Below are 22,695 nucleotides of genomic sequence, written 5' to 3'. Positions count from 1 at the left end.
CTGATTACCATTACTCTGGTATTAACTGATTTACAACGTGAAAAAAAAAAAAATCCACATGGACAGTATTTAGAATATATAAATAGAGTTTGATGGCTGTTGCCTGGCAATATCAGCATAAAATTTAAAAGACTAACAAGCAAACATTGAAATACATCAAGAATTACTTAACAAATCATTGTTGACTGAAACATTTGAGGCTGTAACTAATTGTGTTCAGTATCATTGCAGATGATGGCTTGCCTTGAATTTAAATTGCTACTGTGGGTGCCAGGCACATCTGGCATTCAAGAACAGTGTTCGCACAACTGCTGGCTTTTCCAGAGATGTCATTTAAGTATTTGGTAACTTTGTGCCACCTTCCATGTGACTGGTTCTGTACAGCACACAAAACAGCCTCGCTCACATCAGTAATTTTCTTCAGAAAGAGTATTTATGTAAAGAAAAACTTTGTCACGGTGGTTTTGTAAAACCTAAGGCTGTATAATACACTGTGCTCTCTTTGTCTTGAAAAGACTGTAAAAGTCAAAATAATGCTGGAAGGTAAACCGGAAGGAGCAGGGGCAGCTATGTCTTTGAGAAGTTTGTTGACAATTAATATGACCCATGAAATATATTATGAATCCTTTCTTAAGCTTGTGGTTTAGATATGCCTTTCTGATGTTTCACCGACTGATAGAATTTTCCTTTTCCATTTAATCCACTCAAAAAGCTCCATGATATAGCAAATTACCATACTGCTTACAGAGAGGTCTCTGTGAAATATAAGACAGTTTCACAGGGGAAGGCAAGCACATGTTAAGGATTAGGACTACTATTTACTTCCACTGTTTCCCAAGAGTTACACCATAACTGCCTGATTTTTGAAGGTAAAATTTCTTAGGCAAAGCAGGAAACTTTTTTATTGTGTTTTTCCAAACCTTTGAAAAATGATGCATATGAATTTTTACCTTTTTTTTTTTTTTTTGCTATAAAGAAACTATTCTGTAACAGCCTCTATTCTCATTATTTCTTTATGTATCTTCATTCATATATTTAATAATGTTCTCACTATTATCAAGACTGCACATCATTTTCTAATCGCTGTTGTTTTTTGTTAAGGAAGAAGATGATTACTTGTTTGATAAAGGGGAAGTGAATTTTTGGGGAGAGACGTTGACTCATGTCAGACAACTTAGTAAGCATCTTTTACTGCTTATATCAATGACTCATCTAACTTTACCAGACCACGGAGAACTTAATCGACTATCAAGAATAGCACTGGACCAAGCCCAGCTTGTTGGACACCTTCTTAGAGCGCTACCTCCAACTCCAGAATTTTCCAAAACTGGAGAATTCACAAGATTAGCTATTCAAAACGAGAGAATATCGGTCTGTCTGAAAATACTAAATCTGCTGAACTCTGATGATACTTGCAAAAATGAAAATCTGGAAAAGTAAATTATTAGAAGTTCATCCTCAGGGAGGATGGGCAGGGGTCTGAATTCTAACGATGTTCAAGGAATAAGGGATTGCTATGATGACACCAGTAAACCTGCAACAAACTATTCAGTATTCAGGCTAAACCCACATTTTTTTATATATGAATCTGTTGGTTTATTTTTTTTCTCAGATGTGCTGTGGGAGACTGTTCCTTTTAAATGCATTTGCTAATTTCATTCAGCTGAGCATGGTTTATTATAGCTACTGTAGGAAGTAAAGCAGCTAAACCTAATATTTTCCATTCATCCAGGTGCAGGCCACCTGCAGTTGTGTTAAGTTTTATCCCAGATTTTTACCTCCTGTATTTGAATACCAAGAAAACATTGATTTTTATTTTTTTTTGTCTCCTTTCAAGATGTAGAATGGTAATTATTAAATTAATAAGGTTGGTTTTTTTTTTTATTTTTTTATTTTAAGTGTTTCTAAAAGAAAAGAAATAAACCTTGGCTTTGTCCATGACGATTTTTAGACTACATTTTAAATTTTAACCGCACTTTCCTCTGGAGGAAGGCAAGTTCTCCCTGTGGTATTAACCTTGTTTTGCACACGGGAGACAGCATTAGTTAAGACTTCTGTGCGGCTCTTTTGAGTTACAGGAAAAAACAAAACAAAACAAAACAACTGCTTTTATTAAATTGCTCTGAAACGAAGACTGCTGCGTTCAAAACAGAGCAGCTGTTCCACGGCAAACCCAACAGTTCCATCTTTCCTTCAAAACACCTTCCTCTGGGGGCACTGCGAGGCCCTCCTCAGGGGAGGCCCCCCCCACCCCCACCCCCCCGGCGCCTACCCCGCTGACTGACAAAAAATTTTGGGTGTGCTCTGCAAATGTATTTTTCTGGGAACTTTAAACTGGTTTCCAGTCCGAAAAGCGAGACAAGGAAAAATAAATACTTGTTTTAAACGAGGCAGCCTCACGTTCTTTTCGGCGGTGACTTCATGTTTGGCTCTGGCGGAGCTGAGCGCAGCCAAAGCAGAGACGCGCGTCGGTATACCTACGTTGTTTCGGCTTCCTTGGAAGAGTAACGTGCCCAATACGCGAGGCTCTGCCTTCACTCTCTAATCGAAACCGTGTATTAGCGCTGTTTAGCCGTAAATCTTGATGATGTCGCAGGTAATTAGCCGTTCTCCCTCGGGCAGAGCCCCGAGCGGCTCTCGGCGTGTTGCGGCGCAGGCCCAGCAGGTGGCGCTGCAGCACCGCCCGACGCACGCACCCGCGCGCCCAGGCCGGGATCGGGTCCCCTCAGTGCCGGGATCGGGCCTCGCCCGGCCGCGGCGCGGCCTACTCTTGGCGGGCTCCGGCCTAGCCTTGCTGGGGCCTGGCCTAGCCACGGCAGGGTCTGGCATAGCCACGGCAGGGTCTGGCATAGCCACGGCAGGGTCAGGGGCTGGCCCGCCCCTCTCGCACTAGCTGGGTGCTGCGGTGCCTGGCAGTCACTTGCTTCCCTTCCCGCTTCTTGAGGTTAAATAACAATCTGCTGTAAATGGGGATAAGCTTCCGAATTAGGTTTAGTGAACATCTGTAAACTGCACAAGACGAAGTCACTCCAAAAAAAAAAAAAAAGTAATAATTTGGGAACAAAAGTTTAAATGCTTTCAGTAAGTTTCCAGGATTTGGGGTTACTTCTATAAGTAATTTACAATGAAACGTGAGACTTTAATAGGCAAAAGGGAAATGTTAGAATCTGAGATGAAAAGATCACGTTACCCAACTTAACAAGCCACACTGTGAGTTGGGCTAAAAATGAATTTGTTTGCATCTGTTCTGAGCTCCTGGGGAAAGAACAGCCCACATTTTGTCTGGAAGCCACTCTTAAAAATAGTCAAGACCTGTACAATTAATTAACAGCTGCTGGTTTTACCACACCTTGCCAACATTTTTTGAACTAGTGTAGCAACAGCTTTTAAGTAGAAAACAAACAGAACTTGGTACAGTATTGAAATTACAGTATGGCTGTGTGACCTTGCTCATGTCAGTCGTTAGCGTAAGACTCTCTAGTAACATTGGCAATTTTTTTATTGGCTAGAATTTAAAATGCATGTGCGTATGTATTACCAACAAATGGATAAACGCAGACGTGTAACAGCAGAGTAGTAGATCCAGGGTGACCATAAAACTTAAGTAACTTTGTGAAGCCTTGAGGACCTGGTTAATCAGTAAACCGAATAGCTCGAAAACCCGGTCTTCCTTATCGTGATTTTAGAATGCAACTGAAACCTCTGTCATCCCGCCTAGTTTATAGAGAGCAAATAAAAGAAAAAATTGCATTGGCACACATACATTTCACCACGCACTGCTGCTGACTTCAGTTACTATATAACTACTTCATCACAAACCTTTAAACCCTAAGCAGCAATTGCAGAAGAGGGTGACCAAAATCTTACACCGGAGTTCTTATCTGCCGTGTGTTTGATCAAAGTCAGTTTATCTCAAAAAGTACTCCAAATGACGACACGTTGCTCCTTGCATGATTATCATCATCAACTGTTTCACTCAGCTCACCAGCGGGCAGGAGCAGCTCTCTGAAGGCGATGTTTCCATCACAGAGCTGTTTGGGAGGAGGAAGAGTTTGATCTGGGGGTCAGTAATGCAAGCAAATCCGAGTGGGCCGGGCAGGAGGCGATGGGACAAGGATGCACGGTGATGGGAAACGATGCCGGTTACGGCGCCAATCCGCCCCGGTCCCGCTTTCAGGTGCCTTCCCCTCGGAGGGCTCGGTCAGGAGCTGTACCCCCTCCGCAGGGCTGGAGGAGGGTAAAGGGAGGGGGGATTTACGTTTTGTTCTGGACCCCTCCGGAACGCAGACCCGCTGCCAGCGGTGCGGGCACTAGGGGGTGGCAGATCCCCGCGCCGCCGCCGTCCCGTCCCGTCCCGTCCCGTCCCGTCCCGTCCCGCCCATCCGGGCGGGTCTGCAGCTGCAGGGGGGGCGGGCTGGAAGCGGGGCCGGTTGCGCCGCTTCCAAAACCGTCCGGCGAGCGGGGAACTTGCTTCGGTGAAGTGCCGGAGTAGGGGAAGAAACGAGGTTTGGGCTTTTACCCTCCAGCCTTCCTCTTTCCCGGGCTTTTTTTTTTTTTTTTTTTTTTTTTTTTTCGATCTCTGTTGCCAAGCTCAGTCCTAACTTTGCTGGCCCGGCTTCTTCCTCCGTGGGTGACGACTCGCAGGCGCTGCCCGGGGCGGCGGTATGGTGCATCGGAGCACCCGGTGCCCCCCCCACCCCCACCCCATCGTGCAGCCGCCGGGCCCGAGCTGGCCGGGGGTGCGCCCGCTGGGTCCCGCCTGTTGCCCCCCCCCCCGCCCCGGCAGCCCCGGGGGAGAGGGGGGGGTGGTGGAGGAGGAGGAGGAGGGGAGGAACCAAATGGGAGCGTGAGCCGCATGGCGGCGGAGGGTGCCGAGTGTGAAAACCCGACGTGAAGTGCTCTAATAACCACCCCCACCCCCCCCCAAGAAGTTGCTTTCCTCCGCAAATGTGCTTTGGGAGCGCAGGGTGCCTGCTGACGTGGTCAGATTTGCACCCTTGGCTTTCCAGGGCCTGACATCCCAGCTCGGAAAGCCTAAAAGAGGATCAAACGCCTCTGCCGGCTTTAGCAGCAATAAAACTTTGCAGGTCCGTCCATTTTCCCCTTCCCATTTGTCCCGGGGCTGAGCAAACGCGGGAAGGGGACGGGAGGGCTGTGTGGAGCTGCCGCCGCCGCCGCCGCCTTTCCCACCTCGTGTTTGCGCAGCGTTATCGCCGCGAGGGGGGGGGGGAGGGGAAGGACGGGGAAGAATGTTTTGCACGGCGGCTCCCGGGCCCGCCTTGGGACGGCAGCTCGGTCCCGGCCCGAGGAAGGAGCCCCGCCAGCAGAGACCGGCCGCTGCCTTCGCCCCCGTCCCGGGGCGGCGGCGGACAGCCCCGCGGGGGGGCTCGGCGAGCGGCTGGCGCAGCCCGGCGGGTCACAAGACCTCGGCGGCTGCCGGGGGGGGAGGGGGGGGGGGGAAGCGTGGGAGGGGTACGGGACGGCGGGGGGGGCTCGCTCATCAGCCCGGTCGGTGCAGTGTTAACGCCGCTTCGCCTCCGCCAACCTCTCCCAAACAGAAAGAAAACAACAACAACAACAAACAAACTCCCCAAAAGAAGGGGGGGACGACGACGACGACAGGGAAGCGGCGGCCCGTGCCCAGCCCGCCGTCCCGCCGGTCCCACCGGGCCAGAGCGGGCCCCGACCTTTGTTTCAAACTAATTACGTGGCAAAAGTTTATTTTCGGTGGGGCGGGAGGAAGAGGTGTCCCCGACGCGGCCGCGCCTCTCCCACGGCACTGCGCTCCCGCCTCCGCTCGGCGGCAGCCGCCACCCGCCCCGGGGAGGCCGCCCGGCAGCGGCTGCGCGGGCAATTCCCGGCCCCGCTGAGGGTGACCGGGGCCGCAGCAACGGCGGGGGCGCCGGTAATTTGGGAAAGGGGCGCGAAGAAGGGCGCTTGGCAAGGACCGAGCCCTTAAGGCGTCGTGCAGCACTACCCCCGCCGGTTCCGCGCCGGGAGCGGCCCCTGCTCCGCTCCGCTCCGCTCCGTCCCGCCCGGGGGAGGGGGGTACCGGGCGCTACCAGCGACACCCACCGCTCCCGGCCCGCTGCAAAACTTCGCGCGCGACCCCGCGGGGCGGCCCGGGCGGGCGGGCGGGGCGGGGCGGGGCCGCCGGGCGGGGCGGGGCGGGCGGAGCGGGGCACCGCCCCCCGCGGGCCGCGGCGGCGGCGTTTATATGGGGGCGGCGCGGGGCGCCGCGGAGTTCCCGCAGTTCGCTCGCTGCTGTGCAGCCGCCGTCGCCGCCTCGGCCCGGCACCCGCCGTCCCGCCCGCCCCGCCGGGAAGGAGACGGGACCATTTCGGATCTCAAGCAAACGGCCCCCTCCTATCTAGTCGTGGCTTTTCCAAACCCTCCGAGGAGAGCGGGATCTTTCGGTCCTTCCTGTATTTCCGACCATTACAGGATCTAGAAATGTCGACGACACTATTATCTGCCTTTTACGACATTGACTTCTTGTGCAAGGTAGGGACGAGTGTGGTTCCCCAGCCCCGGCGCGGGCTGCCGGCTGCGCAGGACGGCGCTATGGGGCCGCTCGGCCCCGGGGGGGGTGGACGAGGGACGGACCCCGGAACCCCGGCGGCCGCCCGGGACGGGGAGGCGCTGCGGGCGGGTGTGGGGCTGACAGCCGGGCCGGGTGGCGGCAACGCGGGGTGGCTGATGCAAGGCGGCGGGGCGAGGCGCGGAGCGGCGGGCGGGCGGCCGCCTGCAGGGCTGCCGGGCCGGGCCGGCTCAGGAGCTGTAGAGACGCTCCCCCGGCGCTCAGCCGCAAGTGCAAGCGCTGCCGAGAGGAACTTTTTTGTTTGGTTTTTTTTAAAAACAGAAAAGTTGCGTAGACAGTAAAGCCCGTAAAGGTGTTTCTTCCCCGGCTCTGCCCCCCTCGCCCTGGCGTAGCGAACCCCCTTCGGGGCCGGCTGAGCGGCGCGGCCCCCGCCCCGACCCCCGCGGTGCGGCGGGAGCTGTGTCGGTGGGCTGGCGGTCACCCTGCGACACCCTCTCTCTTCTCCCGCTCCCTCTCTCCCCCGCCCCCTCCCTCCCTCCCTGCCTCCCTTCCCCCCCGCCCCGGCAGACGGAGAAGTCCCTGACCAACCTCAGCAGCATGCTGGACAAGAAGGCCGTGGGGACCCCGGTGACCCCCCCCAGCTCCAGCTTCGCGCCGGGCTTCCTGCGGCGGCACTCGACCAGCAACCTGCCGGCGCTGGCCGGCGGCTCCAAGTTCCCCAGCCCCACCGGCTCCAGCTCTTCCTCCACCTCCTCCTCTTCCTCCTCCTCCTCCTCCTCCTCGTTCGGCAGCCTGAAGGAGACGGGCTCCGGCGGAGGCGGCGGCGGCAGCAGCAGCCCCACGGCCCTGCTCAACAAGGAGAACAAGTTTCGGGACCGCTCCTTCAGCGAGAACGGCGAGCGCAGCCAGCACCTCATGCAGCAGCTCCAGCAGCAGCAGCAGCAGGCGGCGGCGGCCGGCAAAGGGGGCGGCTCCGGCGGCGGCGGCGGCGGGGGGGCGCCCATCAACTCGACGCGCTACAAGACGGAGCTGTGCCGCCCCTTCGAGGAGAGCGGCGCCTGCAAGTACGGCGAGAAGTGCCAGTTCGCCCACGGCTTCCACGAGCTGCGCAGCCTCACCCGCCACCCCAAGTACAAGACCGAGCTCTGCCGCACCTTCCACACCATCGGCTTCTGCCCCTACGGCCCGCGCTGCCACTTCATCCACAACGCCGACGAGCGCCGCCCGGCGCCCGGCGGGGGCACGGCCGCCCCCTCCTCCGCCGCCGCCGCGGCGGGGCCCCACCACCATAACCCGCACCACCCGCCCCCGCACCCCGCCGGCAGCACCGGCGACCTCCGCGCCTTCGCCCCCCGCGACCACCCGCTGGCCGGCGGCGGCGGCTTCGGGCACCCGCGCGGCGGCGAGCGGCCCAAGCTGCACCACAGCCTGAGCTTCTCCGGCTTCTCCGCCCACCACCACCACCATCACCACCACCACCCGCACCCCCACAGCGCCGCCCCGCCGCCGCCGCCGCCCCCCGGCGGCCGCCTGGACGCCGCCCTGCTGGAGAGCCCCGGCGGGTCGCGCACGCCGCCGCCCCCCGCCTCCGCCTCCTACTGCGAGGAGCTGCTCTCGCCGCCCTGCGCCAACAACGCCTTCGCCTTCTCGGGGCAGGAGCTGGGCAGCCTCATCGCCCCCCTCGCCCTCCACACCCAGAACTTCGCCGCTGCCGCCGCCGCGGCCGCCGCCGCCGCCGCCTACTACCGCTGCCAGCAGCAGCCGCCGCCGCCCCCCGGGGGGGGCTGCCCGCCGCCCCCCGCCTCGCCGCCCTTCAGCTTCCAGCCCCTCCGCCGCCTCTCCGAGTCGCCCGTCTTCGACGCGCCGCCCAGCCCCCCGGACTCGCTCTCCGACCGGGAGAGCTACCTGAGCGGCTCCCTCAGCTCCGGCTCCCTCAGCGGCTCCGAGTCGCCCAGCCTGGACTCGGGTCGCCGCCTGCCCATCTTCAGCCGCCTCTCCATCTCCGACGACTAAGGGGGGGCCGGGGGGGGCGGCTGAGCAAGTAAGTTACCGAGCGAAGAAAGTGAATCCTTTTCTTCTTCTTCTTCTTCTTCCTGTTGGGGTTTTTTTTTATATATATATATATCTCTATCTATATATACACCGAGAGCTGAACAAAACAAAAAACAAAAAAAGCATTTTGCAAAAGGGCAAATGACACGAACTGAACAAACCTATTTTTTATAGAGAGACCTTGGAAGAAGGGGATTTTTTGTTTTGGGGTTTTTTTTTTTTTTTTGTTGTTGTTCTTTGGAGACAAGTTATGATATGCACCAGCAGCAGCCATTCCATCTGTGTTCAAAAACAAACACACACACAAAAAAAAGAGCATTAGAAAAGATGCCACCAGAAAGCAACAAACAATCCGGGGAGTGGGAGTCCTGCCTGTCCGGCTCCTCCAAACCTTCAGACACACACACAGAAAAGTTACAAGCTAGTTTGTCGTTCAATCCAGTTGAAATAAAAACACAGAACATACTAAACCTATAAGCTTTTTTATTTTTAGAAAAAAAAAAAAAAAAAGAAAAATCCAACATCCTGCCAAGAATATGCCTTGATAACAACCTTTTTTTATATATCTATATATTATTATTATAACAAATGCTAAAACCTTCATTCCAAAGTTTAATATTGGTTCCATTGCCACCACTTAGTGGATGTTTGGCTTAGAACAATTCTTTTTTTTGTTGTTGCTTTATTTGGAAGCACTCAACTGAGTTTAGTTTGTAATTGTTGGAAAATAACTGCTGATTTTTTTTTTAATTTTTTTTTTTTAGCCGTTTGAGTTGATTGCATGAATGAGTCACTGCACACAACTCAATATGAAACTATTTAACTTATTTATTATCTTGTGAAAAGTATACATTGGTAATTTGTTCATACTGTATTTATCGGGTATGATGAAAAGCAATAGATATATATTCTTTTATTATGTTTAAATTATGATTGCCATTATTAATCGGCGAAATGTGGAGTGTGTTCTTTTCACAGTAATATATGCCTTTTTGTAACTTCACTTGGTTATTTTATTGTAAATGAGTAAAATTCTTAATTTAAGAGATTGTATGTAATATTTATTTCATTAATTTCTTTCCTTGTTTACGTAAATCTGAAAGATTGCATGGTTTCTTTATAGAAATCGGTCTCGATGCTGTGGAAGTAGTTTGAGGAATTTCTATGGGTTGTTGTTTGTTGTTTTTTTTTTTTTTTAGAATGTAAATGGTTGTAGCCCGTCCGAGTTGAAAAACGAACGAGAGAAAAAGAAAACAAAAACCGACATTAAAAAAAAAAAAAAGACTGACTTATCAATCAGACTTGAAAAGTGGCAAATCTAATTCAGACTTGTTTAAAGTAACCAAAAAGTATTTTTTGTTGCCTAACTCCACCAATCACACTGTGATATAGTCTCAAAGTATGTAGCAATAATTGGGGGTCCCAGTATTATGTCTCACAGTGCCTTCTTGAGGGTCCATGCTTGCCTTAAATATCTCTCAACCAAATAAGTATTTTTCTTAATGCTTGAGATAATTTGAATGTAGGGATGGGTTTTAACTGCAGCAAAATTTTGCCACTCTTTATTTTATAAGAATGGAGGCCATCTTTGGATCTGAAACTTTATACAGTACATGAACATATCTTGTTTAAATAATTGAATTCCAAAAGTTGTATTTTTTTTTTCCTTATGTAGAAAGGCGGGAGTTTTCCAAAACTTCCCTGGACGGTGGATGAATGAGCAGTAGCTTAGTTTTGTTTGTACATAGGTACAGATTGAGCACTATGTACTCTTTTGGACTACTTTAACAGAAGTATGTTTTGAATGTAACTAAAGGATAAGTCAACTTGAGTTGTAATATATTTTTCGGGAGTCAGTTCACTACAAATTGTGTGAGACTGTAAACTTTGTACTGTAAATGTTTTGTAGTTCTCCCAATAAAATTTTTTTTGAAAAAAAAAAAAAAAAAAGTAACCCTTCAAACTGTTGAAGCCTGCCAGGCAGTGGCAGTGAGTGTTTCTTGCTAAAAGTCCTCACCACCCACCCACCCCCAATCACAAATATGTCTAGCTACAGATTAACCAGTTTGCACCGCAGCTCCAGTCCACTCCTGCAGCAATCACTGGTCAGCGGCCAAAGCTAATAAACGCTTCCAGAAGGTTCGGGAGTATTGGTGTTAGCGGTGTTTGGTATCCAGCTTTTTTTTTTTTTTTTTTTTCTATAATTTCTTTTTAAAAGGGTGAGGGATCAGATCTTTGCTGCTTGTAGCTTAACAGCTGGAGGGGAAAAATCTAGTACTGGCGTTTATCAATCCCATTGCTTATGAGGATATAAGAGTGTGCCATTAGCCTTCCCCTGGCTGGTTGAGGGTAAGGAGGAAATGGCAGTTTGGGTAATAAAAAGGCATAATTAAGGTTTACCCTTTGTCCCAAAAGCTTTGTTCCTCTTCACTCGCAGGAATGCGGACTTCTGCCTCAATGCTCCCATCACCCAGCCGAGGGCATATCGGTGTTAATCAGGCTAGCATTAAATGTGTTAATCAGTTTTCAGGGCTTGGGTTTTAAACAAATTACTTTTCTGAGGGTATATTTATATAACAAAATACTTGGCGGCCTGGGGACTGTATTCATTAATACTAGAGGAATTTTAGCTAATAACTCCACAGTTCAGTCCCTTGTTCCAAGCAGTCCTTTAAACTTTTAAGTCACGATTTCTACCGGTTTCTGTGTTCTTTTGTCATACTAATAATAAATGTTGTTAACATTATGGCATCTCTGCGCTGCCTGGACTGCCACAGTACTTTCTATAAATACAAGGTAGAATGTAATACCGGTGCCATATGTTTGTGTAACAAACCTTGGACTGACTCTCAGTTTAAAATTAAAACAAACGTAAGCAATGTATGACAACGTAGCCCAGCTACAGCTATCACCCCTTATTTTTTATGGATCGGTCTGACGTTTTGGCTCAGATACTGCTCCCTTCGATTCCCCAACTAATTCCTGGAGAAACTTCTTTTTGGCGCTGCCTGCACAGTAGCACCGAGCACCGCCGGGTCCTTCCCCGGGCATCCCTGGTACAGATACCATGGCTGCGAGGAGGAGGTGTTCGCCAGTATTTTGCAGGGACAGAGAGTAGCTGTTGGTTCGACCCGTGCCTAAGCTGATGGATTCACTCGCTTCTGGGATTTTGAGACTAAAACTGCATTAATGAGGAGTGCGTGTCTCATTTAGTTTCACATTTTCTTTCTTCCCTAGGTATGTTTTTCGCTTCTCTCCCTTGCCCACCTCCTCCCCTGAGCCTGCCTTTTGCTTGCCACAGTAGATAAGGACCTTATTTATTGCTATATTTCACTTATCCAGGACAGCTGTACTCCCGTCGGTGCGATACTTTCATCTTCCCTGCCGTTTTCCGTCAGTCGAACAGGATCCCAGTGAGCGTGCCGGGGTTGGCTTTGGTGTCTCCTGGCTGGAAGAAGAACCCTGGAAGCATTCTTTACAGCAGCTGCCCCACGTGGAGGGCAACTGCGCCGGTGTCAACGCCAGCGTTTTCTGTGTTGAAAAGGCTGCCGGGGCGGGATGGGTGGCAGCCCACGAGTGTCTCCCAGTGGGCTAGTGGTGTGCCAGTACGTGGGGAGAGCGGGGCCTGAGCCGCCCATTGCCCTGCTCCAAGTGAGCGATGCTCTGAGGCCATCCGTCCTGCGCCCCGTTTTGTTGGCGTCTCTGCAAAACTGCTCTGCGAACCAATCTGTTGCAGCGTTATGTGCCGCTGTTCAGAAAGCGAGAAGTCCTTGAACTGGGAAGATAAGTGTCTGTTTCTTGTGCTGCACGATCAAGTGTTAACCTTTAAACCGGTGACTTATGTTGTTGATTTAAGCAAATGTTCTCTTGCTTTTATTTCAAAATTCAGCAAAGCGTGTAAAGCTGGTCAGGCCATTCAGAAATTTCCTGCTACCTTGCAACAAATCGATAAGCTCTGCGCAAAAATAAACTGGTTTTCTTCAAGAGCTTTGGCTTGAGAAGGAACTCCAAGGTCTCTGCTATTGCCCTTTAGAGATGTGATATTTTGCTTAACAGTTGGGGCACTTAACATGACTCTGAGGATCTAGAAAATGGGGATTTTACTCGTTATTGGTTAGGACTGAGTCTTGCATGCTTGTTTCAATTGATAATCTGAAAGAAATTGCGGTAATTTGTAGAAGTAGGTGCAATGTTATAGATCTTGAAGTAGGAATTGGTTTAATGAGGCTTGGCGTGGTCGCTAGGGGGTTTTCAAATGTATCGAATCAGTTGTTTTGATTTTTACTCCCTACTTCTCTCAGTTTCTTGGGGGCTTTTTATTTGGGTTTTCTCAGTTTGCCTTCCTCAGGTAGAGCAGGTGTCCTGTAACTTCGGTGCTTTTGCTTTCTTTGGGGTTTGCTGCCCAACTCAAGTTAATACCAAAATTAAACCCAATTCAGCATGCAGCTGAACAGATTGCGCACCACCAAAAATACTCCCAGCAGTGCGCCACGAAGCACAGGAATGCTGCGCTTCGCTTAGTGCATCATGGTTGAAGCATGAGCTGATTTCACTGTACCCCCAGATTTACACCCAGTTCAAGTGTAGGAGCCGGAATTACAGCGCAGTCTGTGTCACTTGTGGAAGAGGGCACATGGCCAGTGGAGGAGCTGGGAGGCTGCCGGCTGCTCTCGCTGCTGTATTGCTGAATGCAGAATGCAGCAAACCAATACCTCAGGGGTTAAATACATAGGCAGGCAATGAGCCCTTCTCCAGAATGTCATTTATATGCCCAATGCAACTCTTACATTACTTTTAAAAAGAAATTACTGCCCTCCTTCCCTTTTGTGGCCCCCATCCCATCCCATCCCATCCCATCCCATCCCATCCCATCATTAGGTGTGCAGCTTGGATAATTTTTTTTTTTTTTTAAAGGGTGCATCTAACCACCTCATTTTCAAAGAAGGCTCAAGATTTCAGTTTTGTTTATGATTGAGATGTACTTTTTTTTTTTCATTTTGCTAGTATAGCACTAAAGCTAAGGGACTTGTACCATGTATTTTTAATTGTGTGGTCTGTCTTTTCTTGCTGACCTTGAGTGTGACTCTTACTTGACGGAGCTTCAGGCGGTGGTGCTCTGTCATTGATAAGATAGGACATTTCAGGTTTTGCCTGCTGAGCCTACAAGACCTTGGCAACACATTAGCTCTGGAAATTGAAACTTCACTTTTTGACCCTTCAGCTTAAACTCACGTTCCTCAGTGGTTTAAGGAAAAAGCACTGGGCTTCCCACTTTGTTGCATCTGAAGTATGGTTACATCATCCCTTCTGCCAACCCCACAGCTGGTTGGTACCTGCCCAGAGAGGGGCAGGAATATCCTGAATGACCACAGCCAGACCTGTAAGTGCTCATCTGCTGAAGGAATAAGGGGAGGGTTGGGATGAAAAGGGTATACTCGAGGTGATGTAGCAGGTCGCCTCCACCAGAAGAGAGCAGTTTCTCCGCTCTGCTCCTCTTTGGCCCTTTGTGACCCACTCCCTGAGCCGGTTCGGGTGGCCGATACAGCAGAGCATCCCGGCACCCTGTGGGCAGCTCCCACCACGTGGCTGGGGGTGGGCGCTTGGTCCACTGCCACCAAAAGGTCCACTCACCCCCAGCCAGTGCTGGCACTCGCCACATCTGCCTGGGGTTTGATGCATTTTAGTAACCAGGCAGAGAAGAAAAAATGGTATTTTCTGCTGGGTTAGAGTTGCAACAGGTCAGTAAGAAGTCTGGTAAGTTTCGGAGCTGGTGGGAGGGAGGAGGAGGCGGTAGAGTCCCACTTCCAGGAGAGGAGGCAGGAGTATCGGGATGGAGGAAGGACCTCCCCAGCTAGCTGCTAGATTGGCTTATCCCTCCTGTATGGGTTTTTCTCAGTTTGAGGAAACATTGTTTCCTCCACATTTTCTTGGGAAATTCTTGGTATGCCCATTTTTAAACTGCTTTTGACTCACACGGACTATTTCTTGTGCCATTTGAAAAGATACTGACATTTAAGGGAAGGCTCAAATCAAAATAGGGCTTAACGAATGTATCCCTGAGTAGTTTTATTGTCTGGTTTACTGGAAATCAAGTAATGGTTGTGTGGCAAAGCTCTGCGTTCTCGGAGAAGTTCTGAATGTGAAAGGAAACGCTTGTTATCAGGTGCATAGATTTAGCAGGTTGTGTAATTTTTGCAGCATATGTACTAAAGAACATTGATTTACAGGTCTAATCCTTTATTAATATTAAGAATTTAAGGTTGGAAGAGGAGGGTGCAGGAATGAGATTCTTCCCTTGAGGTCTAGAGGACCTTGTCTCTAAAAAGAGTTTTTTTTTTTCTCAAAGCTAACTCAAACAGATACGAGTCATTTCATCTCTCCTTTCAAAGAGGTATAATGGATATGTTAATGGAAGCATTTTGGGGTGAACTCCCCCCCCCCCCAAATTGGCATTCCCGAGGAAAGCAGGCAAAATTACCCTGACAAATCTCTCTGTTGCTGAAGAGGGATAAATGACATCTGCTGAGTAATTTCTATTCTGTACACCATCTGAGAAGGACATACAGGGTAATTTAACCCCCCTTTTTTCTACCATGGTTAATAACATAAACAGGGAGCTGGATATGCTGAAATCTAAATACAAGGGTCCTATATCAATGGATTATTGCCTTATCTTTTCTGAATGACGTTTACTTGAATACCTGGAATCGTAATAGCTACTCAAGATAAGAAATGGAGGGAAATTCAATAACAGTAAGAGGCCTGGTAACTTATGAGATCTTGATTAGCCTTCAGCTGTGCCTAAATGTTGGAAAACGATTCCCTGTACTGTTTGCAAAGGGAGCTGAATAGCAGTATGAAAACCATTCCCTTGTTGCAGAGAAGCGCTAACAACTGGGTTTTGTGATTGTTAAGGCTTTCTTGTATCCACATATATATATGTGAACCTCCTGTCTCTTCCATGGATGACCGTTTTTCACCTTAATTTTTAATTACTTTGAAATTCCAGCTTTGCTGGCAGTGGATGGTAGGTAGCTCTGCCCCCTGCAGTGGTCTCCAGGCTCTTGTTGGCTGAGGGCGTGTGGGGCATGTGCAACTCTGAAACTCCTAAATACCGTCAAATCTGAAATTGGGCTTCCTCTTCTCAGTAGAGGCCGTAATCCAGCTAATGACATTGGGTGGTGGTTTGCTCTTCCCATTGATGAACAAGCCTGGAGAAGGAATAAGAGAGGACTCTGGCCCCTCCAGCCGCACGCCCAGAGGGGGGGTCCGTGAGCTGGTCAGACCCTCGCTGCTGCCCAGCCGCGTGGTGGAAATGGTGGACGTGCGTCAAAGGGAACGCCAGGATGTCTCCTTTGGGGCAGCAGAGCCCTGGGTTAGTTTGTGCCTGTCACGCGCCTGCACCCGTACGAGGGCAAATCGCTTCTTCACGTTGGAGGCCCTTTGGCTGTGTTGCCGAAGCGGCACAGCGGCGCAGACAGGGAGGGTTCCATACGGAGTGCGTGCTGTTGTGTTCAGAGGGCTGAACAGCACGCTGTAAATCTTAGGAGATGAATTCAGTGTTAACAAATACTTTTTTTTAAAGGTCAGCTTAGACGAGGAATGCAGCGATTTGCCAATCCAAATGAACACTAACTCTAAAAAGATGGGAATTTGTTTTCTGCTAGATTAGTGCTCTGATCTGGACTCATCCCACGGCCTCGCGGCTTTAGAACAAAAGCACGAGCGAGGGCAGGAGTATGTGAGTAACGTGAGGCTCAGACCTCCGCTTTCAGCATCGGTGCAACTTTATATTGCCTTGAACTAACTGCCTGCGAAACCGCAGCCCAAGTTATGTCCTGTGGGCTTTTCCTGCACATGCAGTTGAAATCCCAGGATGTATCAAATGAGGTCCAGGGGACAGAGGGAGGCAAAGCCTCATGCAGCAAACTGTGTTGAGCTTTCTAGAGCTAAACCTGAACATTTTGCTTCGGTTTGGCTGTTATGGGTTTGGGGAGATTGAGGAGATGATGCCGAGGAAGGGGAAGCCTGGAAGAGCTGTCTCCCATGGAAGTAGTGCCCAGCTTTGGGCTAGTGTCAACATGAACACCACGTCAAGACCTCTCCTGGCTACTCAAAATATTTCCTATGGAAACCTGCATCTTAAAATGAAATTCAATATGGAATTTAGAGTTCATCGTACACGAGTTAATACTGTTTGCTGCAAGAGCATTACAAAGCAATTAATAAGCATCACATTTTACGGGGTACATTTACATCTACAAATATAAGGCAAGGCAAAATATAAGGCTGTCATTTAATGGCTGTCACGCTTGCAGCAGATGTTTTTTGATGACTGTGAACAAAGCGTGGGGACAGTGAGTATTTCCAATAATAAAACTCTTCAACTTTTACAAATGAGCAGTCGTAAGAAGCTGAAGGGACGGTACACCTGAAATCTCCAGCTCTATCAAAGAAGACGACAGCATCTCATTAAAGCATTTCTCTCCATTCTCCCATTCCATAGTAGATATGGGCACACAATCGGGGACAACTGTGGATTGGGTTGGTAGGACCAGAAGAAATACGTCCCAAAAGTTCAGAATCTGGAAAGTTGGTGGAAATAATCCTTATTCATAAAGTAATTGCAGAAATGCAACTTCACTGGTGAGTACAATCTACTGCTGAAAGACTAATGGTGAGAGATTTAGAAAGGGATTCTTTCAAGCCACTGGTAAATATCAGCTCTCAAAGAGGTAACATGAATATCATAGACCAGACATCAAAATACAATGCGGCGATACTGAACTTCTGCTCTAGGGAGCCGTCACTTGTAGTTCAATATAGAATATGTGCTCTTACATTGGGAGGAATGAATAAAATGTGATAAGTATTTTTTTAAAAAACTGGATTCAGTGTTAATAACTGCAAAGATGGTCAGTTTAGATGAGATTTACAGATTTACTTCTTAAAATGCATGTTACCGAAACCTTCCAGAACACTGAAATATCTGCATGTTTTATGTCCCACGTGTATAGGTGTGTGTCATGGTATCCTCAGGAAGCTCTTGCTCTCGCAGAGGTACAGCCTGCGGCCAGGGGGACCACAGCAGCCCTTGCTGAAGAGCAGTGGTAGGCGGCAGAATGGGTCTGTGCTCCCAGCTTGCTTTCACCACCTGAAACTGGGAAAAGTTGGACACACAGTATCACTAGGATTTAATCTGGAGGCGACCCTTTTGAGACAGTAAAGCCAAGAGGGGCAGGATCCTGCTCAGTCCCTCGTAGGACATGTGTGAGTGTTACTTGAGCATATCAGAGACATATTTGCTCCTGGTTTCACTGATTTTTGTTTTATTCAGAAATACTATTTAGCATTGCAGAGACTGCTCCTGCAGTCATCGACATGGAGAATCTTAATCCAATAGGTAATATTTTATTATAAATTGCCTCAGCTGTTTAGCAGGGGCTCTGGGAGCCCAGCTGGCCATAGTTCTTACCATGATGTGTAGCAGGAGTCCCCAGTAAGCATCTTAAAGCCTGGAACAGCTGGTAACTTGCCCGACACAGGTGGCTGTCCTGCCTAGCCCCTGCCCTAAAACGAGGGACCATTGGTGCCAGGGGTGATGCTCCCCTCGTGTCAAGCTGTTCCCTGGGCTCCAATTTGGTGTCTAAGCAGTGGCAGGTGTATTGAGGGAACGCTAAAACATCAACGAGGTGAAGTTTTTGGTCCTCTGCTAATGGAGGGGACATGAAGGGAGAAGGACCCGCCTGGGTTTCTTTGCTTCTTTTGTTGAACAGCACTTTCTAACGTGGAGTGTTTTCACCTTACAACTCTAAAAACTGATTGGAAAGAGCAATTGTTCAAGCAGTGTGGAATTCAGGGAGATCGAGCAGATAGGGTTATCCAGATGGAAAAGCAAATGCTAAGTGTCTTGGAAAAGTTTCCTTGAAATTACAGGAAATGTCCTTTCTGTAACTGCAGAACTAGTAGTAGAAAAGGAAAAAGAGGGAGGGTGAAAATCGGCCAGTTGGGATTACAATAACGTAGAAAAAGGCAGAACTTAATATTTCATGATTGTGCCAGCGTTATGCAAGCAAAGGAGAGCATCTTGTAAGTTAGAAACCACAGCATGTAAGTAGCCTTGTTGCCGTGGCTGCATGGAGAAAAGTAAAAGAAATTGTAAATACTGTTGTATGCAACTTCCCCTTCCCCTTGTACTGCATCCAACATAAAAGAAGTAATTCACTAAAGCATTCAATATCCCACAACCTCTTAGTATAGTTAGCTTCTATGATGCAAATAACATTTTATAAGTTGAACAATTCCCAGGGACTAAAATGTTCCAACAGAACCCAATCTCATTAAATTCATTTGTCCTCAGTTCTCTTAATGAGCCCAATTAAGTTCAGGTGGGAATGCCTGTGCTTCAAAATGACTTGCAGACAACCAGCAGTCCCGATAAGCTTTGGGTGAAAGGAAGGTTAGGTTCTTCCTGAACTTGCTCTGTAGCCCTCGTGTTTGTGCGAAGCCCCGTGTCTATGAGCCTCAGGCGCTGCCATGCCGTGACTTCCAGCAAAATACGTAAGTATGTGATTTCTTAGCACTTCTTTTTTAAGGAATTTTATGAGTTCTGAGAAATGGAAATCTTGATTGTCTTTGAACAATTCTTCATAGTAATTGGAATGAGCGAGGAGTTCAAGGGAATGCTGGTGCGCATGACAATGGGGGTCTCTTATCCTATGATCAGTGTTTCATAATGCCAGCTGGACACCTGGCTTCTTGAATTTGTGTTTGAATTTTGTTGTGGAAGACTGAGAGTGACCAGAGCTGTGCTGCAGTGGTGGATTTGAGGTTTACAGGAAAGTTTTCTCCTTCAGCCTGAAGCCCTCTTGTAAAGGGCACCCCCGCGTTTGCTCAGCACAAGAGGTATGCAGCTGGTATTTGGAGAGGGCTAAGAAAAGTAAGAAAGAGAAATCCTACTTTATCTGGTAAATATCATGATGCCTGATAAACATAACTGCTTCAGTGAAGTGAGAGGAAAAACTGCTTTCAAAGAATGAGTTCTTCAGGGGAGAGCTAGGAGTTGCGTTGAAGTCCCAAGCGCGCTGCCGGCCCTTCCCTGCCCTGAGAGAGCCCACACCTTTGAAGTCTACCCTCCCCCCACCCCGATCTGGGCAACTTTAGAAATTAATTTCAATTTAGAAGTTTGCTGGGTACCTGGATGGGAGGGGCTTGGGTGGGCTGTGGTGGTTTGGGAACTGGAAGATTCTGGAAATCTTAGGGAGATTTGATCCTTGTGAGTTTTTTTGTTGGGTTTTTTTTCCCAAGCAAATGGGAAAGGCTGGATAAAGGGTAAACTTTTGTCTAAGGTGGAGCTCTGATTCTATGTGGCTTACCTCTCCCTGCCTGCCTATGGCTGTGAACGCTGCCTGTGCTGTCTGTCCTCGTTCACGATACTTGCTGGCTGTGTGTATTAGGTCACGCTAGATCCTGTTCTGTTGGTAGAGGTGCCGTCTTCTCCACGCATGTTGGACCTCCTATTTATCTCTTGTATTGTTGGGCTATTTAGAGAATCTGTCTTTCTGAACTTGAGTTGTCGGGGAAGGGTAATTCATAATTAAAAATAATAAATTCCCTTAAGCAGGCAAACTCAGTTGCTGAGGTTGTCCTCCTTGCCCACCCTGGTTCTCAGTAGCATCCCGGTGGCACTACCTGTGTTCAGAGATTGTCAGTCCTGGAAAAACTTTGGCCCTACCTAGTCATTGTCCCATTCTGGGCTGTGCTGGCAGTTGCTTGGGAAACATTAACTTCTTCTGGTGGGCCTGGGAAGAAATACTCTGTTCTGCAGGGGTTGTGTCAAGCTGGTAGCACCAAAGCAGAAAGCAATAGGGAGAAATGTGCATCATCCCCTCTCTCACAGGCAGTCCCTCTCCCAGTAGGTAGTACAGCCTCTGGCTGCTGCTTCTCATGGCTTTCCACCACTCCTATGTGGTTTTCCTCCAACCAAGTGCACAGCCTGCCGGTATCCTTGGGTCCCACACCCTAAAGGTGTCCCTTGCTGGCTGGTTTCCTTCATTCACGTGTGCCAGTATGCTCTGTTCCTGGTGTTATCGTTGTCTTGCCAACTCTGATGCAGGCAATTAACTGTATCTTCAAGTGGATGTTCAGCAGCTTCAGTGGTCACTTCCAATCCATCATAGAATACATTGAACTGTGACCTTCATGTTTCCAAATACGTGGTCTCCAAAGGGCCTTGTAAATCCCTCTGCATTACAGCAAACTGCTTGAACACTTTTTAGCTGGCTAATGGCTATACTATAGCCATAGAATAGATGCCTTGTGTCTCTGTTGTATGTATTCTGCTTTAGTTAAAAGTGATCTTCTGATGTCTGAAGGACCAAAGGAGGAACACCTATTTTTTTTATTTTATTTTTTTTTTTTTCCTCCACACTTTATTTGACAGAAGAGACACATAAGTGCACCAACACTTACTTGCTGTATTTCTTTGCATGTACGGACTGAACTTTTCCCACGCCAGACTTAGATTTGGTTGCTAAAAAACAGAGTGCAGTTGCTGCAGTTTGTAGGGTTATTGGTCTGGCCTCCCATTTAAAACTTATCAACTTCCTCAGCATGTTATTCTTAGCGTCAACCTTACATTTTTGTCTCTTTGTATATTCCCTCATGAAAAAAACCTGCAGCCTGGTGTTTGTCACAGGAACAGCAGATTTCGGCAGTGGGCAAGCTGCACCCTGTTCCAAGTTGTGCAAAGCTGTTTATTGATCTTGTGATTGCAGAAATGAGAGTTGCCTGTGTTTTAGCTGGGCAGGTGTTTGGTATATGTGGCTGTATACATTTACACATGCATTTTATGTATGTATATTTCATATATGTAAATAAATATAGCTGTATATTTAATGTGTATTTATAATAGATATGTATTTAATAATAGCAACATGAGAATCCTGCTGTCCCTTTGGCTTCAATCTAGGCGAATACCTTGGTTGATTATAGTGTGGAAGATGCTCATAGACGGAAAATTTCTTGTGTGAGGATAGATTGATTGGTCAGTCATGACGCTGTTTAATAAAACTTACACAAATCAGTGACTTGTGGTAGGCTGTTTCATTACCTGAGCCATCAGCTCTGTTTCCTGAAAGGCTGATGTAAAATCATTGTTTTTTCTAATAAAGCATTTCACTCGTGCTGTGTGATGATCTTTCATCACACTGTGTAAGTTGCTTATGGGTAACGTGATATTTATGACAGGTCGATGAGTGTGACAGTTGTGACTGCATCCTCTTTAAAGTCGTCATCAATATAGCGAGTGATGTTCAGCACTTGACTATTACTATATTGGCAGAATTTCCAGCAGGTGCTGATGTACCGCTTAAAGTGAACTTGTGTCATTTGTGAAGAAGTAGGAAAGAGGTTCTGCAGTTCCGAGGCAAACTTTCCACGACTAAAAAGTGTTACGGTGTGTACTTGCCTTGTATGTCCTGGATTTTCATGCATAAGTGAATGTATATTAATAATTTGGGAATTGCCAGGCATCCGATTCAGCTCCACAGCGTTGTATCTGTCCAGATGTCCAGAGTGGCAGCTTTGCCATTCTTGAGGTAATTTATTCCTAGGCTGGTTCAACTTATGCTGTGCCCCCAAATGATTAATTTCCTGATCTCCTAGCTACTTAACCTGGGGTGTTGGGTTTTGCTTGGCATTGCGCAGCTCTCGAGGAATCACTTTTCTGTCTTGCTCTTCTGGCTCGGGTCTGCATGCTCCGAGGGGTTCAGCCCTGACTTTCTTTTCTTCATCAGTATGGGAAGGTGAGAACTACTTTGTACAAATATGAAGGCTTCCTTGAGAAGAAGGCTGCTTCGTATGTCAGTTTGTGTTGGGACAGAGTTTTAACAGCAGGATTTTTTTTCTTGTTAGACACTAGATAGGCTGTATCCCTATTTTCCACTGACCTCTATTGAAAGAAATGGAACGATTGGGTGTAGGCTTGGATTTCAGGTGTGTTTGCATTTGGACAAACTGTGGTTGTTGATGTGGTTAATATTCAATCACTCTTGTGTCATTATTGAGATGAGGTGACCTTGTAGTGCCTTTTATAATGGCAG

The 22,695-nt window shown here is 48.4% G+C and overlaps 2 protein-coding genes across 2 annotated transcripts in view; both read left to right on the top strand.

Annotated features, from left to right (window-relative positions):
* THADA (THADA armadillo repeat containing) overlaps nucleotides 1–2,390 on the top strand; it is a gene marked incomplete at its 5' end in the record, with an annotated part of 163,830 nt that extends 161,440 nt beyond the window's left edge. Inside the window, one exon of the mRNA XM_082480800.1 lies at nucleotides 1,102–2,390. Coding sequence (XP_082336926.1) covers nucleotides 1,102–1,440 — 339 coding nt within the window. The 3' untranslated portion in view covers nucleotides 1,441–2,390. The remainder of the gene's footprint in view (nucleotides 1–1,101) is intronic.
* A 3,929-nt stretch (nucleotides 2,391–6,319) lies between these two features.
* Nucleotides 6,320–10,543, top strand: ZFP36L2 (ZFP36 ring finger protein like 2). The gene is made up of 2 exons (XM_082481514.1): nucleotides 6,320–6,504; nucleotides 7,109–10,543. Exons 1-2 carry the CDS (start codon nucleotides 6,454–6,456, stop codon nucleotides 8,552–8,554), a joined length of 1,497 nt encoding a protein of 498 aa, XP_082337640.1. The 5' UTR covers nucleotides 6,320–6,453; the 3' UTR covers nucleotides 8,555–10,543.
* Nucleotides 10,544–22,695: the final 12,152 nt, after the last annotated feature.

The sequence above is a fragment of the Vanellus vanellus genome (genome assembly GCF_965231255.1).
Source record: "Vanellus vanellus genome assembly, chromosome: 3".
In the NCBI taxonomy this organism is placed as follows: domain Eukaryota; kingdom Metazoa; phylum Chordata; class Aves; order Charadriiformes; family Charadriidae; genus Vanellus; species Vanellus vanellus.
Note: the sequence above shows the minus strand (reverse complement) of the source record. Positions and strands in the feature narration are given on the sequence as shown.